We start from the raw sequence: 23,431 nt of genomic DNA on the forward strand, positions 1-23,431 counted from the left end.
GAGGGCTTTTCCAACCCAGTTGATTCTGTGATTCTAGGATTCTATGACTGTGGAGCACAGGCTCCAGTGTTGAGGTCCTAAATTCTTCTATATAAAAACTAGTTCAGTAACCTCTCACAGCTGAGACATATATTAGAGACGTACAAACCTCTGTGTCTCTTCATCTCATCTCCTCAAAACTTGACCCCACTCTCTCTTTCCCATTCACTTTCTTTCTGCCTCTCCTAAAGTTGAATCCCAAACCTCTGTTAGAAGGTTTCTTGAAGGGATGAGAAAGAAGTTTTGGATGAAACTAGAATAAGACTTCAGTTTGACTAAAATAAAAATATAATGTGGTGTAGTATCACATCCAGGCACCAGCAATATCTTTTTGAAGTGCTGTTCAGAGAGGGAAACACAGGATTGGAAAAAAATCATCTGGCTGTGAGTAGGAGTTCTGCCAGGCTTCCTAATCATTAGATGATGTGTGGACTCTCTTCCTCTCTCCCCTTAATTGGAGGAGCTGGCGGGATGAGGGCAGAGAGGCAGCAAAGGGTGTGAGACCCATTTGGGGAGGTCTGAGAAAGGTATAAAGGTATAAACTCCCTTTCTTCTTGTGCAGGTCCCTGGCTACAGGCAGGAGAGGGTGGAGAAAGGCCTGAAGCTCTTTGCCCAGCTCATCAACAACAAGGTGTTCCTACTGTCCTTCATCCGCACCCTGGAGTCCCAGCGCAGCTTCTCCATGAGGGACCGCGGCAATGTGGCCTCGCTGATCATGACAGTGCTGCAGAGCAAGCTGGAATATGCCACTGATGTCCTCAAACAGCTCCTGGCCGACCTCATAGACAAAAACCTGGAGAGCAAGAACCACCCCAAGCTGCTGCTCCGGAGGTGAGGATGGCTGGGGCTGGAGGGATTTGGGTTGGGAAGCCTGTGCTCCACTGTCCAACATAATCATAGTCATCTTTGGAGGAAAGATGTAGCTCCTCCTCTCCTCCCTAACCAAAAAATGGTCAATGATTGACAGTTACAGAATTGGGTTAAGTTACAGTTAAGGAATTAAAAGTTCCAGAACTAAACTATCTCCAGATTTTCATGTGGATCATCCATAAAGCTTCATAAGGGCAGCAAAAGTCCCTGTTTCCTAATCCTTATTTTGGACTCTCTGTGTGCTTAAGATGTTAAATTTAGGCTTATTTTTCCTTTTAACCTACAAACTCCAACTATGTTTTGTAGGATCTCTAAGTGTATCCCATAAAACAGGCTGTGTTATATCCCTGGTGAGCAGTATGTCAACTTCTTCCATCTCCTGCCTGGGGTGTGGAATTCCCAGCTTTGTTTTTTGTTCCTTGATTACCTATGAACACATGGAGAGTCTTCAGCTGCACTGTGGGATCTCCTGTGTCTCCCAGAGCATTGGTACTGGGAGTTTGGGGAAGGCAGCAGAAGAGCTGAGCAGGACAACAGAGCTGGTTTTATACAAGGCACAAGTTTGAATTGGTGCTTCTTGGCCTGGTGTGAGGTCTAAACTCCACAGTTCTGTGGGAAACCTCAAGTTAGAAATCTACTGCTCTGTAATTTAAATGCCTTCCCTACCTAAGGAAGTGCTGCCTCTTCTCCCTTTAGGATCAGATTCATCTTCTTTTCACGGTCTGACCCAATCCTTCTGATCCTGAGTAAAATCAGGGGGAGTCTTCTGGAGAGGAATGGCCTTTGCCACTGCTCAGAGCCAACTCTGAGGAGCCCTCAGCTGATTATGATGGATGGCTTGGGCAGGGAAGAGATCTCTGGTGCCTTCTGGGAGGCTTTTCCTTTGGCACATGGCCCACTATGGTCAATCAGTAGAAAAGGGAGCAGAAGGCACTTCCTGGCATTCAGGGCAGCAATGCCAGGGGCACAGGCTGGACTTTGCTTTGGTGTCAGTTGACTGCCTGATGTGATTCAAGCCCTCCAGCCTGGCTGGTGACCACCCTGCAGCTGTCCCCAGACTTCCTTTCTGTGCTTCTCCTCTGATGCTGGATGGCACTGCCTCCTTCCAACTGTCTCCTCCCTTCATGTTCTCCTTTTTCTTCCCCTTTCTCCATCTCTTTATCTTTCCTGGTTGCTCATTACTGTCTTGTCCTGAGAATCCCATCTTTCCTCTTTCTCCTTCCTGCAGCTCTTTTCTAACTCTCTTTGTTGGACATTAATTGTGGCCTTTGGAAGGAGAGCCAGGGAACAGAGAAGGCACATCCACTGTTCCAAGGTCTGAAAACATGAGGAGAAACCAGAGATGTGCTTTGTGCTCTGAGATGGAGGTCCTGCCCTGAGCAGCACCAGCACAGAACACATGAATAGCTCAGTGCCTTGGGTCAGATGTTGGTATGAGGTCCTCACACAATGATTTGGAGCAGCTGGATCCAACTTGATGCTTCCCTCTCCATGAGTCTGTGGATGGAAGTGAATATTCCAACACCTTTCTGCAGTGGCCGTTTTGGAGATATTTGACAGAAAGAAGGAGCTGGCAGAAGTGATTTTCCCCCCTCACCTGAGTCCAGTGTTCATCCCACATGGCATCTACAGCTCCAAAGAGATTTTTCAGGGCAGGGAACAACAAAAACAAGCAAGAACCCCTGTGTGGCTTTGGTGAGAGCCAGGACAAGGAGGATCCACTTTAATTCAACCAGACAGGGACTTGTGCTTTCTTCTTGAGCAGCACCAGTGCATGTAGTGGAGCCAACAGAGGTTTATCCTGTGCCCCTGGTGTCCAGACCACACTTACAGGTCTGAGTTGGTCTTTCTGTAGGAAAAGTTCATCCTGAAGCCTCGAGATGGATCTCTGTTTCGTGGAGGACAGAGTGTTCAAGGGCAAAAGCATGAGCTCTGTGAATGCTCCACATTGCCACACTGAGGAGTATAATCACTCCCAAATGCCAGGGAGATAGGCAGTGCTGGATAACTGCTCCCTAGTGATTTAGATCTGTCTCTCTTGAGTATTTATATAGCCTACTTGACATATGGCCTAGCTCTGAGCTCCTCATATTTGATGGATTTATCCTCCCTGAGCTCTTTGCATCCCTCAAATGTTGTCAACTCTTTTTCGTTGTTGAAGAAACTGAAAAACAGACACACGGGGAGTTCTGGTCACAGGAGAGTCAACAAGGCAGTAAGAATTTGCAGGTTCCCTAAATCCAAAACGTGCTGAAGCCTGAGATTGTCGTGCCAGACTTAGCACAGGGCTCAGAGATCTGGGCAGTAAGATGGACCAGGCCAATATTTTGCTTAGTTCTTTGATAGGATCAGCACAACTAAATCACTTCCAATTTGCCTTTTCTCCCTCCCTGAATTTAGGACAGAGTCTGTGGCTGAGAAGATGCTCACCAACTGGTTCACCTTCCTTCTCTACAAATTCCTCAAGGTAAGAGGAGCCTGGAAAAACAGCTGCTTTAATGCATTTCTTCCTGGTGAGGTTTGGTTGGGGCAAAAACTTCCCAGATATAAAGGAAAAATTCTTTTTTTTTCTCTGGAAGGAGGTCACTGCCTAATAGGAGAGATGGGATGTTTTCTCATCCAGGAAGAACAAAGAGGGACACTTTGTTAGAGAAGCAGCCTGCTGGTCTTTCTCCTTGCACAGAGGTGGTATCTGAGGGTCAGTGCTGAAATGTGGATGTTTTCAGACCATGATTGAGACCTGTATGGAAAATGCTCTCTTTTTACCAGCAGCCTGAGTTCTCCATCATGTGGTGACCCATATTTTCGGTGCGTGGTGGCTGGAGATCTCCTTCCACCTCAGTTCAGAGGCAGTACTGAGATCCAGCCCCAGCTGGAAGGATACTCAGCAGCAAAAGAGTGAAAGAACCCTCTGAGCCCTCTTGTTCCTCCTGGAAGGTCTCCTTGGGGTGGTGGGTAGCAAAAAAAAAAAAAAAGTCTTTCAGCCTTTGAGACCTGCTGGGTGATGGCAGGTCCCCCTTGGGGGACCCACACTGAGCCCCAGGCATGACAATTGCCAAGAGACCAAACTCAGAGCCAGCCTGTTGGGAAGGAGCTGAGCTTGCTCCTCTCCCCCACTCCCAGTGCAGTTGCTAAATATCCTCACACCTGACAGCCTCATTTGGACACAATAACCACCCTCTGCCTGGCAATTCAAGGCTTCACAAACAAACCCCAATCCCCTGAGCCTCCCCCAGTTCAAGGATGAACACAGGGGAAAGTTTTGAAGGTCCCTGGAAGGTAATTTTAGTGACTTCGGTATCAGATCCCTGCTCTGAGCTGAAAGGAAAGGATATAAGGAGGTGACTCTCTAAAGAGCTGCTTTTATAATAGGCTTTTTTCACCCCACTCAGCTACTTGTCTTCTTGCCTTAGCCTGAACAGAGGCCTGATAAGGGCAAGAGACAGGCACACAGAAGCAATATGCTGCTGGCAGATAAGCTAATTAAGTGGGAGACAGGTGTAGGAACTGAAAAAGGGGCCACTTTGCTTCTGATTATTAACTTGTTTTCCCTGGGATTTACACCGGGGGAAAATGACCTCGCTCCCTGAGTTGGGACACAAGAGGAGAGGGTGAGGAGGGGAGGAAGGATGAAGGGGGAAAGAGGTAAGAGGGGAAAGCATGAGGAGGGGTTCATGGCAGGGAATGTGCTGAGGGAGGGCAGCAAAGGAGGAGAGGCTGGAAAAGTGTGGGGAGAGGAGTACAGTGAGTGTGAATGATGAGGGGAAATTAGGGAAAGGTGTGTTTGCTGGCCCTGCCTGTGGGCTGCTTGTTGCTGTCCCATGTGGGCTCCACACATCTGACATCACCAGTGCAACCACACAGACCCAAGGGCACATCTCCCCTGGCTCATGGAGCTGCTCCTGCCTGAGCATCCCTGTTTGCCTCCAGCATGAGGGTGCTCAGGGAGGCTGTGGACACTGCCCAGACACCCAGAACAAGGCACCATCAGTCCATCTCCCTTTCAGAGTTGCCTCCAGGTTCTCTGGAACCCTCCCCACCAGTGCAGAGCTCTGGCCTGGTGACACTGACTGGAACAGCACCTGCAAGGCTCTGCCAGTCCCAGCACTGCCAGGGAGCACTGACACCTTTGTCCCATGACAGCACACTGTGGGATTGGCTTTCCAGGGCTGGTTGCACTCTGTGGAAGTGGAGGGTGACCTCTGCTCCTGGGCTGTATGGAATACACTGATGTATTGGTCTGGAGAGACTGGGGATGGCAAGCCATGGCAGTCACTGGGATGCCACGTGGGTTTGGTTCTCACCTCTCCTCCTCTTGTTTCACCTCATGGTTGTCTCTCACCCCTTCAGGAGTGTGCTGGAGAACCTCTCTTCTCCCTTTTCTGTGCCATCAAGCAGCAGATGGAGAAGGGTCCCATCGATTCCATCACTGGGGAGGCCCGGTATTCCCTGAGTGAGGACAAGCTCATCCGACAGCAGATCGACTACAAGACACTGGTGAGTGCTCTGAGTCCTGTGGGCTTGTCCAGAACCTTCTAGAAAAATGGAATTTAGAAACAGAAGCCCATGATGGGCATGCTGACCCTCTGGGACAATTATCCCCGTATCCCAGCAGGGTAACCCTGCTGTAGATTGATTATTAAAATTAAAAATCTCTTTCTCCCGTGAGGATTTCAGCATCAAGGGATATGTCAGAGGTACAGAGTGGAGGGACTTTAGGTCTGCTCTAGAACTTGTGCAGCCATTCCTCTTGAGGAAGCACAAGTCAAAGAAAAATGAAGTTGATTTAAAGATTTCAAGGGGAAGAAAACTAATCCCTGGCACTGAGTCATTCGCTTCAAAATGGAATTGTCTGCATGGTGCAAGATATACATTGCAGATGTGCAGCTTTAGCTTCTGCTCTGAGATTACACCCTTTCCCACTTGATTAAAGAGCATCAATTAAAGAGCATTAGATATCTCTTCTTAGTGTGTTTTTTTGGGCCTTCATTCTTTCCTGGATACGCTAAATCCACGGAGCTTCTAAGTCTCTGTGGGATAAAGATCACTTTCTAAGTCTTCAATGATCCTTGTAATTTTTCTCTTCCCTGTGCCTTTGTCCTCAGACAAACCCAACCCCAATTTTAGGACAGTCAGAAGATGCTCTAAATTGATCAGATTATTTTAACTGCAGTTTCGTATGAGGGACATTCGTTTCACTTCACTCTAGATAGCTCTGAAAACTGTGCCTAATCATAGAATCACAGAATGGTTTGGGTTGGAAAGGACCTTAAAGATCATCTGGTTCCAACCCCCAGTCGATGTTGGCTCCTTGACCTGTCTTAAACCTCAGCTCAGGTGGGCTGATGTTGAAATTCTGCTTGTCTTCAGTCTAGAGCTGAGCTTTGATCGAATCCAGGTCTGATGGGGGGTTGGATTTTATCCTTAAATAAGATCACACTTTTATTTTGTGTATTAAAAACGTGACTTTCCTGTTAAATCATCAGCATGGTCCTTCTTTGCTGTTGTTATGGAACAATTCAGAGGCTGTTCTCACACGGAGAGAGGGAGCAGAAGGAAGGAAAACACAGACATGGAGTGATCCCTTTCACCAAAGGAAATCCCCCCAGATCCTTTTAGGCTTGATAGAAAGCAGCCAGCAAAGAGTAGTAATTATACAGCAGCCTGAACAAAGCTCTCCTCCTTCCCTTTGTGCTGTTTGATGTTAATCAGCTCTCCCTCTTACATCTCAAGAGCAGACAAATATATCCCGATAGGAATCTCAGCAGATTTACAGAGATCAGCTCCGGTGAAGGAGATTAAGAAGCAGCAGAATGGGAACAGGATTGTTCTTCCTTTCTGTTTCTCTTTATTTCTGTTTAATTTTGTCCTTTCTCTACCTTCCTTCAGCATTGTGACGCATCTTATTAAAAATATACAGTCATGAAATAAAGCAAAGAACTGATTTAGTGTTTTTCATGTGGGAATTCCCTCAATCTCCTGCTCTAAACCAGCACTGTGAGTTTGCAGTTTATGGGGCTAAAATTCCCTGGGATGTTCACATATCCTGAGCGCTTGGCTGAGGTAAATCCCAATTCCAGCAGTGTGGCACATGGAAACAGGCTGTTTATTGCCATTATTCCTGGAAGACAGGGCCAGGGCTGCTTTTGGAAGGCACATACTCCAGGATCTTAGAGGTCTTTTCCAAACTAAAGGATTCTATGATTTATTCTTTAGCCTTCATTAATCATGACCTGGCGAAGAGAAGCTTTGGGGTGACCTAATTGTGGCTTTGTGGTACCTGAAAGGAGCCCACAAAAAAAGATGGAGAGAGACTATTGACAAGAGCATGGATTAACAGGACAAGGGGGAATGGCTTCAAACTGAAAGAAAGTAGGTTTAGAGTAGATATTAGAGAGAAATTCTTTACTGTGGGGGTGGTGAGACACAGGAACAGGTTCCCCAAAGAAGCTGAGAATGCTCCATCCCTGGAAATGTCCAAGGCCATGTTGGACAGGGCTTGGAGCAACCTGGGATAGTGGAAGGTGCCCCTGCCCATGGCAGGGGGGTTGGAACAAGATGATCTTTAAGGTCCTTTCCAACCTAAACCATTCTATGATTTTATGATTCTATTCTATGACCTAATATTTTAAATCACGGTTTTGAACATGGTTTGAGTGAACAGCAGATCCAAAGGAATTGACTTATCCAGGGAGAGAAAAAAAAAGATAGAGCACATTCAGGCACCTGGAATGAATTGATTTTACAATACACACCTCAGGTACTAAATTTAGATTGTTTTGGTCTGGTTTCTCTGCAAAACCAGGTAGCTCCAAGTTGCTGTCTGCCAGGTCCTACAGGTGTCCAAGGAAGCAGCCCTTGGTGTCTGAGGGTCTTTGCAGTCTGTAAGAATTCCTGTACTTACAAGGGAATTTTCAGCCAGGAGAAATTAAGCTACTTACAGATGTGATTTGCTGGAATAAATGGTTGCAGCTAAACAGTGGGCCTTCTCTAATCTGTGAACCCCAGAGGAACCCCCTCTTGTGTTAGTGCTCTTGAAAACCCAGCTACATTATCCCGTCTATGAGACACAGGCAGATTTCATCCCTGCTGGCTGCCATCTGCCTTTGCCAGAATCCATGGGGTTTTTAGCCATTCACCAAAGGAGAATCCAGATGCAAAACCCTCACTGCTGCTGCCACTGCTCTGCCTTCACTGGGAGGTGAAAAACCATCCATCTCCTGCAGCAGCTGCATTTCTGTTGATACAAATAACACAAGGGAGCAAAGAGATGTGTTAGAAGCTGTCAAGAGTGTTGGCTAATTAGTGTTTGAGGGTGACAGGGAGGAGATGCCCAGAACATCTGGAGCAGTGACCTACCCTGTGTGGTCCCTGCACACCTCAGTGGCTCCACTGCTGGCAGCCTAATGGGATCCTCTCTCCTGAGAACGTAGACCAGATGGATAAAGATCCTTCCAACTGCCTTTGGTTAAGGCTTTTGAGGGAGTTTGGTGGCAGGAAGAAAGTCACCATCAAGATATTGGAAGAGGTTGCCCAGAGAAGTTGTTGACACCCTATCCCTGGAAGTGTTCAAGGTCAGGTTGGATGGGGCTCTGAGCAACCTGGAATAGTGGAAGGTGTCTCTGCCCATGGCAGGGGGTTGGGACTAGATGGTCTTTAAGATGCCTTCCAACCCAAACCATTCTGTGATTCTATAATTCTATGACATCAGAAGGCTTTCCTATGCTTGGTTTTTTTGGGGGTCCTTCTCCTTTTTCTCCACCAAGCCTCTCTGTTTGCAACCCCCCTTGAACGTTTCAGCCCAATCTAGAAGGGAGAGAAGGATTTCTGTCCCTGGGACAGAAACTGTAGGGACATCCAACTCCCAGGTCAGGCCACTGCAGAGAACTCAGAGCCATATGAGTAGTTACAAGTTCTGCCTTTATTATTTAAATGTCAGTAATCTGTAATGGCCATCAGGGCTTAGCTGAGCTAAGCTTTGCATGTATATAAGACATTTAGAGACAGTTCATGACTGGAAGGGCTAGCAGATAAAAAAAAAAAACCAAGGATGTTGAAAAAGGTCAATAAACACAAATCCAGTGAGATGACACATCCCAAGGTCATACAGGGGAAGGGCAGGGCTCAGAGATTACTGCTCAGTGTGCTCCCAGTCCCATTCCTTTTCATATTGACCCCACAACTGGCACATCCTCATGTGACACAGACCCCAGTGCGTGACAGAACAGCAGTGCCAAGTGCTCTTGTCCTCTCAGTGCCAAAACATTCACATCCTTGAGTGACACTGAAGTCTCCTCTCCCCTTCCTCCACTTCACCAGCTCTGCCCCTCAGGGCTCAAAGGCAGGTGGTGGCTGATGGAGCAGCAGCAGTGACTGCATTTGGGAGATCAGCACTGCAAAACTTCCCTCAGGGTGACTAATCCTGTGGGAATACAACACAGGCCATTAGGGGGTATCTTCCCCACCAGTGGACATCCAAGATTGATGCAGCTGAGCAGCAGTGCAGGAGCAATGAGATTAGTTCTTTGTCTTAGCTTGGTTTTCATCAGTACAGAGAAAAGTTTCTTGCTCCACAAGAGCAGGAAAACACCAGTGGAGAGTTGATGTGAAACCTGGGGCACGTATGTCAAAGCCACTGTGCTCTGGGAAGGGTGTTGGTTTCCATAAGTGATATGTGAATTCCCTAAAATGTTGAAAAGAGCATCCTGATGGTCATTGTAATGAACACATGGCAGCTCAGGGGTTTACAGGGGCTTACAGGGTTCACCTTCCCCACCTATGTCTAAAATCCCTGAAAGCAAACTTCTTTCAAATATTGCCTTCCTTGCTCTTTCTTCTTATTCCAGCTGAGCTGGCAGAGGAAAGGGCTGTGGTAGTCAAGGCATGAAGGACTGTGACTCACTGGGCAGAGTTTTCTGACACCTTCCAAACCTGGCAGCCTGTGAAATTCGAGGATAAACAAGTTAAAAAGAGCAAATCCCCATTGTCACCTTCCAGCTGGTGGGTGGGTACTGGTGTGGTGGACACCAGTCAGCACCTGCAGGAGGTGTTGGGTCCTCTGGACCAGATGTTGGCCTGGCAGGGCAGCTTAGATTGTTTTAAAGAGCACTAAAGGGCCTCTTGCTGGGGACTAAACTGAACTCCAGCTGTTTGAATCAGGGATTAATCCCAGCACAGGGCTTGTTGTGCTTGGCATCAGCTCATTTCACCTCAGCTGAGATCAGATCTCTGGGAGACACCTGCAGAGTACCTTGGTGTCCAGAGCCATGTGTAACCCCCATAACACTCTCAAAAGAGCTGTCCCAGCCTGCCATCCCTTTTCCATTTCCCTACAGGTGTGTAATAGGATAATTTAGGTTGGAAAGCACCTTTAAGGTCATGGAGCCCAACCATAACCCCAACAGCAGCACAGGCTCCCAACAATCAAGTGTTTATTTTCTGGATACACCCAAGGAGTTTGCACAGGAAGAGTTTCCTGCAGGCAAGGAATGGGCACAGCCCAAGAGGGCTGCACAGGGCTACACCAACTAATAACCTCAACACTGGATGCTGCATTTCAACAGGGCTTTTTATGTCTAATTCTGTGATCCTTTGAGATGAAAGACGCCACAGAACTGTAAATCTGGGCTGTTATTATTATCTGAATTGATGCTTCTTCAATACTTCTGGAAGTGACATATAAATAATAGCATTATGATCTAATCAATATCTCATATTTACATCTCCCCTTTCATCCAGCAAGATCACAGAGCTCTTTGTAAGCAAAATCTTCACAAGTCCCTCTTAGTTGAGCATAACATCACCAAAGGGAGCCTGGGGAGCCAGTGTGTAATTATACTGATATGATTTCACCCTGTTTTAAGCAACTTTGAGCTCCCACTGCATCTTAGTAGGTGAAGATAGAAGTGATGGAGGGTCCAGCACCTCTTGTGTGCTACAGAAGGGAATTTACAGTCAAGATAAAATTTGTTTCAGGCACCAAAACTAACAAGTCTGCACTTGTAAAAGGTGGCCCAGGAACATTTAATAGCTATATATTGCCTGGAGCACTAGGGAACACTCCTTTCAAGTGCAGAGGTGTGCTAAGTTTATAAAACTTTATAGACTTCACACTTCTGTAGCCAAAAGAGAGCAGAATGGTCAGTGCAGACATGGCCGAGGGTGAGCAGCAGGTTGCTCTTAAACACTCTGTGAGTGTGTTTAAGGTTTTCCCCCCTCACCACCCCATGTGCTTTGAATTTACTCTTGGACAGAGCCTTTGGAGAAAATTAAATTTTCCTTCAGAGAGACGAGAGGCCTCTCCAGTTGGGTCAATTTTCTTCTGCTAAATGTGAAAGCAGAGGTTGTTGATGTTGTCTTGTGTTTCATTTTTAAAGAAGCCCTGCATTTCAAAATGAATCACATTCTTCTGAGAGGGGCCTGGTCAGTGCCATGGCTGGGCACATTTAAGGTTTAGAGGTTGAAGAGCGTTTTCACCCGAATTATCAAAGTCAGGTGGCACTGCAAGGAGACCTCTGCTGAATTAGGGCACCTTGCCAGCTATCCAGGAAGCATGGAATGGGTCAGAGGCCAAGGAAAGCTCTGGAGAGCCCTGTGGGTATCAGTTGGGCTTCAGCCAGGGTCAGACCTGGGTACATTTTTAATGGATTCTATGAAAAGTTTGCACCAACGACCATTTGTACAGAAAGCACCAGAACCCACGAGCTGGTATTCATGGGCTCTATGTTATGAAGAAAGAAATTCTTCCCTGTGAGGGTGGTGAGGCACTGGAACAAGTTGCCCAGAGAAGCTGTGGCTGCCCCATCCCTGGAAGTGTTCAGGATCAGACTGGAACAGGGCTTGGAGCAACCTGGCCTAGTGGAATTTGGGGCAGGGGAATTGGAATTAGATGATCTTTAAGGCCCCTTCCAACCCAAAGCATTCTGTGATTCTGTGATTAAGTATAACAAAGATGCCAAGGAAATCAGTCTCAAATCCAAAGGGCTGTTCCCACAGGTACAGCAGTTCCAGCTCACAGGGATATGAGACACCAGTTCAGAAAAAACTCCACATCAGCCCTAAGTCAACTTAGGGGCTGTAACATCTGGGAGCCCACAGCACGTACTTAGAGCCAAACACGGAGTTTCCTTTAATTCCCTGGGCACAGCTGTGGGTGCAGGGAATCCCTCCCGTGTGAAACCAGATCCCTGTGCCTTTTTGAAGGAGGGAATACTCTCAAGGCCCATTTTTCCCTACTGTTGCACCCTAGATGGCTTGTGGGATGCAGAGAGCAGCCAGAGGGGCAGCCAGAGGGTACCTGTGCTGCTGTGCCCTGTGTGGTGGGTCTCACTGCCTCTCTCTCAGGTCCTGAGCTGCGTGAACCCCGACAACGTGAACAGCCCCGAGATCCCGGTGAAGATCCTGAACTGTGACACCATCACACAGGTCAAGGAGAAGATCCTGGATGCCATCTTCAAGAACGTGCCCTGCTCCCACCGCCCCAAGGCTGCTGACATGGATTTGGGTAGGTGATTGACCTCAGGCAGGGGGGAACTGGGGAGGGGAGGCAGCCAAACCCCATCCAGACCCTTTCCTGGGGCAGGTGTCCCCTCTCCAGGCTGAGTGTACCCTCAGAGCAGCAGAGAGAGGGCAGATGAGACACTGTGTTGATCTTATGGAATCTTTGGCCTTTAGGACTTCAAAAGACCAGCAGCCATTCCTGCTTTCCTGCCCACAGGATTCACCCCAGACAAGGGTGTGGAAAAAGCATGAGTGGGAATGTTCTTGCTCTCTTGCCAAAGACCCCTGGAAAAAGAGTACCTGGAGCAAGGATACTGGGAGGAGTGAGATGTCTGAGTTTGGGGTCCACAGGCAGATGTGATGCCACACCTGGAGAGTGCTATGAAAAAAATGTAGGAAAATCTGCTCAGGGCATTGCTGTGGTGTCTGGTGTGGGGCTGGGGACTGCACTATGGGTGCATCTGCCAGAATTTTCCCTCAGTGACCTTCAGGGAAAGAGACTGGAGTGGAAAATGATGGAGTCTATAAAACTCAGCAAAGTTGTAGAGGAACCAAAAGGAGAGGGAATGGACCAAGGCCAAGAAACAATTCACAGCAATAAATGAAGACAGGAATGAGAGGTCAGGGATTAAAGTTAAGTGTCTGTGTGTGTGTATATGCAGGGCAGGGAGGGATTCCTGACAGAAATTGCTCATGAAAAGCAGTTAAAATAACGAGACAAGCTGCCAAAAACAGCAGCAGTAAAGAACAGATCATATACATCATCAGGAAAGGACCCACAATGATTGTGGAGCTGCTGGGAGTCAGCAGGGGGATGATGAGTGCTGAGGTGAGCAGGAGGGCAGGGAGGGCATGCTGCCAGGGGCACAGCAGAGCAGAGGAGTGGGGTTTGCAGTTGGATCTCTCGACCTGTCTGGTGCTGGATGGCACCCACAGAGCCCCCTTCCTTCAGACCTCAGACTGGGTGTGAGGGGGAAGCAGTTTGTTCTGCTGTGGGGATGAACGATGCATCCAAAATGGGATGCAGGAATTCTACCTACCTGCTGCAAATGCCTGGGATAAATTTGGCTCCACAGGTTCTGTTGGTGCTGTGAGACAACCATCAGATACAGAAGTGTGTGTGTGTGTGTGTGTGTGTGTGTCTGTGTGTCTGTGTGCGCAGGGTCCCTGACAATTTTACAGCCAGAATCGTTGCTGGTTTAAGAAATATTGACCTGTTCAAGGCCAGGCTGGACAGGGCTTGGAGCACCTGGTCTAGTGGAAGCTGTGCCTGCCCATGACAGGAGGTTGAAATGAGGTGGTCTTGAATGTCCCTTCCAACCCAAACAATTCTGTGATTCTATGATCTGAGTGGTTCTGAGGACCAGAAAGTTCCAGAGAGAAGACATGAGCATGTGCACCCCTCAGAGGACAGGCTTGCCCACAGTGACAAGAGATGGGCTAATCAGCAGCTCTTTGGACAGTAGGGGAAAAGAAAAACAAAATAAAACACACACAAAAAACCCCCTTATCTAGTAGGAGAGTCTTGCCACCAGCAGTGTAGTTGCTTCTTCACCATATCAGCTCCCAAGGTGGGAGGAGCAGGGCTGCCGTGGGCAGGACACTCACATCCACCCACACAGCTCCATCCCAGCTTTTTCCCAGGAAAAGATGTTTGTTGGCATCCCTCAGCGAGGTTGAAGGAAGCAAATAGGAGAGCAGAAAGCACTGCTGGCCGTTAGGAATCATCACAGAGCTCTCCAGATCAACCTGCCCCGGGCTGAATCCTCAGGATCGCAGAGGGGCTGGACCAGCCCCTGCTCACAGGAGGTCGGAGTAGATGACTGTGATCTGGCCTTGAAATCGATGGCTTTTAAACAGCGTTTTCTATTACCATTACAATTTCCAGGGCTTTCTGTCCCTGCTTAGGCCGGATTGCCCAGGTGGAAGAAAGCAAACAAGCTAATGAGTTGTTGTGAGTCGTAAAGTGCAGGGGAGCCGCAGGCACAGGGACTCCGTGTGTGTGTCGCAAATGTCATAATGTTTGGCTGTTACCCAGCAACTCCTGGAGGGGGTTGTCAGCTGAAAGCACTTATTTCGGACACCCTGAGGTTACATTTTCAGTCCGAGTCCCCAAATTGCAGCCCTCTGAGCAGAAAGACTTCTTTCTGCGGTGGCGATTTTCGTTATTATCATTTTTGAAGCCCTCACTGTAAATTAAATACCCTGTCTTTGGGAACACGTTCAGGTGTGGGGATCACAAAACAGGAATTTGGCTTCGTGCTGAGGCATTTGCTCTTCCCTGTGTTTTGGATGCTTTTTGAAAGGGGCTGCTGAGGTGGTGGGAGCTGCCAGGTTGGGTGCCTTGCACTCGGTGATGCTGTTGCAGGCTCGTTGTGGAGCTTATCAGACAAGTTCTTGCTGCCTCACCAGCCCTGCAGGATTAAAATGTGGAGTTCATTTAAACTGGAAATGTTTAAACTGGGTCTAACTCTGGTATATATTGAGTAAGGCTGACAGCTTGCACATATCCCCTGAAGACAAGCTCAGAAAGTTGGGGCAGTTCAACCTAGAGAAGACTTTAGGGAGAGCTTAGAGCCCCTTTCAGTGCCTAAAGGGGCTCCAAGAGAGCTGGAGAGGGACTTTGGGCAAGGGCTTGGAGTGACAGGATAAGGGGAAATGGTTTTAAACTATGAGGCAGGTTTACATGAGATGTTAGAAGGAAATTCTTTACTCAGAGGGTGGGGAGGCCCTGGCACAGGTTGCCCAGAGAAGCTGTGGCTGCCCCTGGATCCCTGGAAGTTCAAGGCCAGGTTGGATGGGGCTCTGAGCAACCTGGTCTAGTGGAAATTGTCCCTGCTCATGGCAGGGATTAGAACTGGATGATCTTTAAGGTCCCTTCCAACCCAAACCATTCTGTGATTCTGTGACTCGTTCCATACAGAATGAAATTATTCCCAGGCATCTTCTGTCTCTGTGTTCTGAAATGAACTCTTATTCCTAACAATGATGATCCTTTCTCTATCCCAAAACCAGAGCTGAGTTTCTCCTCTCTTTCTAGAGCTCATCACACAGGCATTTACCCCTTTTTGTTTCCTACCCACCTGCTGTACTGGTGCCTGCACACATGAACAGGGGGTTTATCCTTCTGTTTCCTGTGCCAAACTGCCTCTCACCTGGAAAATAAGACTAAAAGCAGCCCCCCAGCTCTTCAGACTAAATATTCAGGAGATGAGTGATCATGAAACAGGCATCAAGCCTGGGTGAGCCACATGCATTTGTTCCACACCTCATTGCTGTGCACAGGATGGTAGAACTGAGGATGAGGAGTCTAATGAAGGCACTTGGAGTGAGCTGGCAGGTCTTCCATCCACCTGGGAATTTCAATTGCTTCTGAAAAATGTTCCCTCTGCTGCACTTTTCTCCCTTATTCAATGGGCATTTTCAGGGTGACCCAGGTCAGAGAGAAGGCATGGGGGAGGTGGAACATTTTCTATAGGATTTGAGATGCAGGATGACATCTCCCCATCTCCCACTTCCCTATAGAGTCTTTCCTTGGCCAGGCATTGCTGCAGCTCCAAGAAGCACCTCCTTGTCAAAGGCCTCTGGAATTTCCTTTTTTTTTCCCAACCAACTTGAACAGGAAGGTTCTTTCTTAAAAAAAAAAAAAAAAAAAAAAAAAAGAAAAAGAAGAAGTAATTCCTGCGTGCAATAAAAAGATACACTATCTGCTGAATGAAATATAAAGGCTTCACAGCAGCTGTCTCCTGAGTTTGCATTTACTGCTGCTCCTGATTGGAAGGCTTGATAAAGATAATGGGATTTTTACCTCCCTCCCCCTCTGCCTCCCTCTCTCTGGAAGGTGGAAGTGTAACAAATTGGATTGGAGTGTGTCTCTCCTTTGTGCTGGCTCTGCTCAGATCTGATGAGAGAGGGGACAGGGGCTGCCAGCGAGGACAGAGCTCACAGTGCTCACTCAGTGCTGTGGAGATGGATGGCAGGGTCACCTTTTCCCTTCCCATTCCCTCTGCATTTCCTTGCAGATAGTTGTGTGACCCTCTGAGCTGACCCTCACAGAGAAGAGGAGCGTGAAGTGGGACTGGGAAGAGCTGGGGGTCCTTTCCCTGTCATTGCTCAGATGCCTGATGAAGTGATTTGTATTTGGCCAGGGCAAAATTGAAGCCAATGCTCTGAACATGCCCTGCAGGGTGTTTTCCTCCTTCTTTTGTCCTCTTAGACTGTCCCTTCCTCTTCCTTACATGATCCCTCTCTGCAGGAAGGCCAAGGGAAAGGGCTTGGGAATCCCCTGGGTCTCTGCAGGAGCACAAGAAGCTTGAGGGGACACCTCAGGATGTCCTCAGCTCCCCTGGAGCAGAGGGAAATCCACTCTGAGGACTTTGTCCAGCCTTGGCATACAAATAAAACACAGAGTGAGGAAAGCTGTGCCCACCCTCCTATCAAAGCCCCACGCCAGGAACCTGTGCATCCCTCCCAAAACACAGTGTGTGTGTGTCTTTCCCCAAAGGTGATTCAGGAGAGAGGAGGACCATAGGACTGTGCAGAGCCCTGAAGGAGAGAGGTCAAAGAGACACCAAACCCAAGGGAGCACAGGGAAGGCACAGAAAAACCACTCTATGACAGCAGAATTGGCTTTGCTGCCCTGTGGGGCACTTTGTAAAAGCACCATTTCCCAGCCCGGCCCAAACTTCAGCATTTTGTGCTCTTCCAAGCAATATCTGGGACCAGTTAGCTTCCAGGAATCCTGCCCAGGTGGGAATGAGCAGAGAACATCACCCTCAGACATCACAAGGATAATGTAGGTGAGGATCTGAGGAGCTGGAGCAGATGAAGGGCAGTTCAGGATCAGTGCTCAGCCAACACAACCTTTGCTTACTCTCTGAGTATCCCCAGCCAAAGTAACACCCAGCAATAAACACAGTTGCTGACCTCTTCCTGCTAATTTAAATGAATAATAAAGGCAAGTGCAGCTTTCCCAGTGCATTTTAATTATGTGATAAGAAAACTGCTGAAACCAAAAGAAATTTGCAATGGTCCCTGCATTTTTGTATTAGGAAAAACAAGCAAGGGTGGCAGGTGATGCTTCCGTATCCAAGAGTTCATTTTAATTAACTCCTGCAAATGAATAGACTTTTTGCTTTGGCTCTGGTTGGGTCACTGTGACTGAAAACATGACAGCCAAAAAAAGAGCTCTGAATGGTCCAGGTTGTGATTAAGCCACAGGTTTCCCTGGTGACACCAGGTGACAGAACATTTCTCTCCTTTTGGCCATGTTTATGTTTTCCTGGCTTTAGGCAAGTCTGTGAGTGCTCTGTGGGGAAAGCTGTGACAATCCTCCACATGACCCCATGATCCTGGAAGTCTTTCCCAACGTTAATCACTCTATGATTCTATGGAGCATCTTTCGAGATTTGAGCAAAAAGTGGTACCCTGGGAAGTGCCAGGCTGCTCCAGTGCTGCAGGAGGAGGGGATTCATCATTTCATGGGAGAGGCTGGAGAACTGGATGTGGTCAGAAATAGGAGCCCTTCTGCCCACAGGCGTGTCCTGAAGGCTGGTGGGGATTAAATCCTCCACAGAGCAGGGGTTGGATCTGTTCTTCACTCTTCTCCCCGTTGTGTCTCTGCTATGCCTGAAGCCAAGGGCTTCCTGCTCTCCATCCCTGCTGGATTTGAGATGCAGGAGGTGTTGTGTGAGCTCTAGTGGAGATGAACTGAGCCTAGAACAGGCTTTGGTGCTGTGCCCAGGGGAGCCCCCTCTGTGACTGGGTCATGGCAGGGTCACATACCTCAGATATTTATAAAGGCTGTGTCTGGGCTGATACAGGAAAGAGAGCCAAGGATGGATTTCTATCCCTAACACAAGTGATATTCTCTCCTGTCCCATGGAACAAACACAAGCAAGGACAGGTTGGTCTTGGAAACAGCCACGTTGGGGCAAGAACAGGTATAAGAAATATAAAGAAATTAAGAGTTAAGTGCTGTGAGTAATCAGAGTGTAAAGGCAGGTTGTGGACACAGGGATTGCCAGGGCTCTGTCCCTATATCAAAACTCAATATCCCTGTTGTACCCACAGAGTGGAGACAAGCAAGTGGGGCAAGGATGATCCTGCAGGATGAAGACATCACAACCAAGATAGAGAATGACTGGAAGAGGCTCAACACCCTGGCACACTACCAGGTAACTGTGAGAGAATGGATGGGAATCAGATCAGCTCATAAAACAGAAAGGAGAAGGGCAAAATATTCTTTTGCTCAGGGAAGAGGCAGAATCAGCATCCCTGGAAGTGTTCAAAAAAAGATGTGGCACTTCGGGACATGTTAACAGTTGGACTTGATGGTCTCAAAGGTCTTTTCTAACCTTGATGATTCTGTGATTTTATGACTATAAGATGCAGAGGTCAAGAATGGTTGAGTGGGCAATAAACTGGACAGACTCTCCACGTTGAGTTTATCCACCCTGTTCCACTGTCCTTGTCAGAATTACCCAGAGGAGATAAAGCCAAGGGTAGGAAAAATTTCTCTCAAAGGAGGGGCACCCTGGTGAGTGAAGGGTGTGAAGAAGAAATGTGGCCACAAAGATAACACAAGTTAACATTTCTCATGTAGACAAAAAAAACCCCAAGGCCTTCCATCCTCCTTTTTCCCATGCATCAGTGGCCTTCTAATTCCAGCAGAGTTCAGAAGGATGGAAGAGAGAAAAATGGAAAGAGGGAGTCTGAGTGTCTTGAAGAAGGAGGTGGGAAACAGCATCACTGGAGAACAGGGTGCAGTGGGGTTGTTGCTGACCCAGGAACAATTGTTTTGAACCCCTGTCCTGGTCCTTGTGACCTGCTTTGGGACAGGACTTTCCCTTCATCTCTGCATGACCTTGAAATCCATAGTAGAGAGCTAAAGAAGTCTGAGAATATCTTACACGAGTGGTAATTTAATAAAAAATGAAGTTTTGGTCAAAAGCTTCTTCCTTGGAAAAAAACCAAACAAGAAGAAAAGCACCTCATTAAGTTTAATCCAATGCTGACAATTTTGTCCTTTCCTCAATCACACTTCAGCAATCTATGTTTCATAACAAGATTATTCTCTCTTTTCATTTAAGAGCTGACCTGAGGAGGCAGCAAGCAGTAATTTGAAAAGGAAACAAAACTTTTTTCCCTTCAGATTGACTGAAACATTGCTGACTTTTTTTTTTTTTTCCCAGAGAGAACAAGGGCGTTTTCTATTTTATTTCAACAACAAACCAGGCAGAATTTTCTTTCCTTCATGTCCTTTTTCCATGTTCTTTTTTTTTTTTGCTGCAGGCAATGAGCTCCCAGCTATAGGATGAGCTGTGGCAGAACAGGCCCTCAGCTGCCAGGGTACATGGTTTCCTGGCTGTCCTGAGGGCTCACATGGATCATGCAGGGACAGACACTGATATTCCTTTTTTTGCCTCAGTTTCCCCATCTTCAGTGTGGGGCTGAAACTACAAAGAGCCAATAATTGCCTTCAGTGATAGCTGAGGGGCTATTTAATTAGCCTCTGCAGTGCTTTGAAGATGAAAAACTCCATGCAAGTGCTAATTATTATTATTACACAGCCAAGAGTTAGACGTTGTTAGCGGGGGCTTTTTTCGCCCGTCTCGTTTTTGTGATGTCTTATTTATCACAGATGGTCCTGATATGGCTCTTTTAGCATTTCTGATATGGGACCCACATGTCTTGCTGGAGAAAGGGGAGATCTGGCTCGTTTCAGAAAGCTCTGTGGTCTGTTGTAATACAATCCCATGGCACCCTGGAGCTCAGCCACTCCAAACCTGCTGCTTTTCCCTGTCTGAGCCCCCCCCTGACACAGCAAAGGGAAAAGTTGTGCTGGTCACTTCAGTCCAGCAGTGGATTTGTCACATGGAAGGGGGAGACAGTGCACGGAGAGGTTGAAAGTGGAAAATCCAGACATCCATTTCTTCACTGGGCACCCAGAGATCACCTGCAATCAGGGTGGAAGGAACAGAACGTTTCCCATCAAGTTTATCATCCATGTGGGACAGCCAAAGCTTGTTTGAAATTGCTCAGATGATTTTATTCTTCTCACACTCCTTTTCTGCACAAGAGCTTCCTTGACAAGAACCTGTTGTCAGATTTACTGAGGTTAATGCAAAAAACGTCCCTGGAAGTGTTTGAAAGGCCTCTGGATGTGGCCCTTGGGGACATGGTTGAGTGGTGAACATGGCACTGCTGGGTTAATGGTTGGACTCAGTGATCTTAAAAGCCTTTTCCAACCTAAATTATTCTCTGACTCACATTGTCATCACTGGGCTTTGAATCAGGGCCTGAATGGAGCACAATGTGTCATCAATTGTCCCATTGCCCAAGTGCAGGATTCTAATTGTGTAACAGCAGATTTTGTCCCTTTTTTATTAAAAAGACAACTCACTGAAGAAAGCATTGGAAGCTTGGAGTCAAAACTACTTGTCCTGCTTCCCCTGACACTGGTTTGCAGCTCAGTTTCTGCTGCCTTTGGCATGGTCCTCAACCTGTTCTCAGAAGCTTACTGACCAAGCCCCTTTTCCTCTACAGGTGCCAGATGGATCTGTGGTAGCTTTAGTGTCCAAGCAAGTCACTGCCTACAATGCAGTCAACAACTCCACAGTCTCCAGGACGTCAGCCAGCAAGTATGGTAAGGATTTGTGTGCTCCTATGGACTGGGAGAGCTCTGGGGAAGAGATCCCAAACATTGTGGTGCTCACAAGACACGGAGCACCAGCGGGGAGAGTGACGGGCAGATGATTCCTTGATGAGATTGCTTGAGGAATGGCAGGAAGAGAGGATTCAGCCATCTAAAACTTTGGCATCTGGTTCAAGTTGTTGAGCCAAGAGGTTGGATTGCTCTCGGGAAGTTCTCCTCCCTCATTAATGAAAGGAGGAGCCTTTTTAATTAGCTGCCCACATCTTAAATCACTGGGTGTCACTCATAGAGTCTTGTATCAGTATATCCCAAGGGGGTGGATTGTTGTTCCCACTTTACCCGTGAGACAACTGAGAATGAGAGAGCTGTGAAAGACAGACCAGGTGGAAACTGCTCTGTAGAGCCAAACAGGGACCTCCTGAGTCTCCCTCACACCCCTTTCTCCCTGAGACAGAACTGCAGCCCAGGATGTGTCTCACTAAGGGGATGCTGGACAGCAAATCAAAACCTCTCTGATGTGCAACCAGAGCACTGCAAACCCCCCCTCCAACCTGGATGCTGCTGTTATATCAATTTATTATTATTTTTAATGTATGAAAGCATCTCCAGCCCTTTTTCACTCCCTTTATCTTGGAAAGCAGAGTTCCTCAATGTCCAGAGGAACCCCCTTCCACTTTCTCCAAGGACATAAATGATCCACCAGGCCTTATTAATATTCATCCTCTTTGCCATGTTGTTGCAATTACTGAAAGACACAGTGACCTTTGAAAAGGAAGACTTGAGGGGGGTTAATTTCTGTTGGATTTCTTTAATTCTTTTGCCATTTGATTTTTCAGGAGGAGGGAGTGGGGAAGGAGGCAGGGGGAGGAGAAGATGTGGTGGGTCAGAAGTGATTGTTAATTGCAATTAAGAAAACAGCATCCAGAGAGAAAAAGGATATTCCATCTGATAATTAATATGTAGAGATTGGTAATGCATTAATGAGGCTGATTCAGGTCTTGCTACAGAAAGGTGCAACACTTCTGTTAATTATGGTTGGAAAAGCCTGGATCTGCTGCATTGCTGGAAGGTCAGGGAGAGGGGAATGCCTTGTGCCATGACTCAGAGGCAAAGGGAGGTAAAATTTGGAGGCTAAAAGCCTTCTTGGAGAGGAAATTTGTGTGGGCCCACCTGGGGTTCTGGTTCATTTCTGCCAAAAATAAGATTTTGGAGCAGGGAGTGAAGTGGATGAGTGGGCAGGAATTTGGTTGCTTTGGTGCCAAAGGAGTGAGGGATGAGGAGCTAGACAAGAGGTGACACTGTGCCAAACAGCATGGCAGGGTATGGCTAAACATCCATAGGGGTAAAACCAGTTACTCAGCCATACTGGTTACCAGGAGTAACTGGTATTGTCCTGGACAGTGTCTGACACTGACAGTGCCAGTTGTCCCAGGCCAAAGATTTTTCCAGGGAACAAGATAAGAGGTAAAAAGTGTGGACAACTGGAAATCAGTGTTTGAACCTCATTTAATTTAATGGCATATCGACATCACACCTGGCTTGGCTGACCCCCCCTTGCCTTTCCCGAGCAAACTCACTCGGCTAATGCTTTGAAAAGCACCTAGTAGGTGTCATATCATCGGGACATTCCCTGAAAATCCCAATGGGAGAGCTCCCAGGGCTGAGAGCCCTCATCTCTCTCCACAGAAAACATGATCCGCTACACGGGGAGCCCCGACAGCCTCCGGTCCCGAACCCCCATGATCACCCCCGACCTGGAGAGCGGGGTCAAGATGTGGCACCTGGTGAAGAACCACGAGCACGGTGACCAAAAAGAGGGTGACAGGGGCAGCAAGATGGTTTCTGAGATCTACCTGACCAGACTTCTTGCCACCAAGGTACGTGGCGGGGGGCGGGGAGGAGGGTGGGAAATGCTTGGTTTGAGGCCGTGGTGGGGTTTCTTGCCACCAAGGAGCAAGAGACCACTCAAAGGGTGCTGAAGGAGGATAAAGAGCAGAAGGAAATTGCTGCTCCGAGCACGTAGGGAAGGAGCTGGAACTTAGAAAGCAGAGTGAAAAAAGGGACACTGGAAAAGGAACAAGGAGTAAAGAATTCAGGGCCATGAGACTGGTGGAGAGTCAGCACAGGGGGAGGGGCTGGGGATGTCGATTGGACTGGTTTGTAGTTTTGCCCAAAATTAAGAGCAAATGAAGAGCCAGAGAGTAAATGTGCCCAGCTCAGGTTCCAAGGATGTGTCAGGCCTCACAGCCTGAAATGGGTTCCCATGCCAGAAACCTCTGAGTTTTGTTGTACAAATCCTTCTTCTCCACCTTCCCCCGGGACAATAAAGACTTTAGTGCTGATGTTTTGGCAGGGGTTTAAGTTGAC

The 23,431-nt window shown here is 47.6% G+C and overlaps 1 protein-coding gene across 1 annotated transcript in view; it reads left to right on the forward strand.

Annotated features, from left to right (window-relative positions):
• LOC103760116 (plexin-A4) overlaps window positions 1–23,431 on the forward strand; it is a 225,462-nt gene that overhangs the window by 183,563 nt on the left and 18,468 nt on the right. Inside the window, exons 19-25 of the mRNA XM_018083606.2 lie at window positions 602–870; window positions 3,310–3,376; window positions 5,260–5,406; window positions 12,253–12,412; window positions 18,481–18,584; window positions 20,956–21,055; window positions 22,751–22,941. Coding sequence (XP_017939095.1) covers window positions 602–870; window positions 3,310–3,376; window positions 5,260–5,406; window positions 12,253–12,412; window positions 18,481–18,584; window positions 20,956–21,055; window positions 22,751–22,941 — 1,038 coding nt within the window. The remainder of the gene's footprint in view (window positions 1–601; window positions 871–3,309; window positions 3,377–5,259; window positions 5,407–12,252; window positions 12,413–18,480; window positions 18,585–20,955; window positions 21,056–22,750; window positions 22,942–23,431) is intronic.

The sequence above is a fragment of the Manacus vitellinus genome, unplaced genomic scaffold (genome assembly GCF_001715985.3).
Source record: "Manacus vitellinus isolate BGI_N305 unplaced genomic scaffold, ASM171598v3 scaffold_65_pilon, whole genome shotgun sequence".
Classification (NCBI taxonomy): Eukaryota; Metazoa; Chordata; class Aves; order Passeriformes; family Pipridae; genus Manacus; species Manacus vitellinus.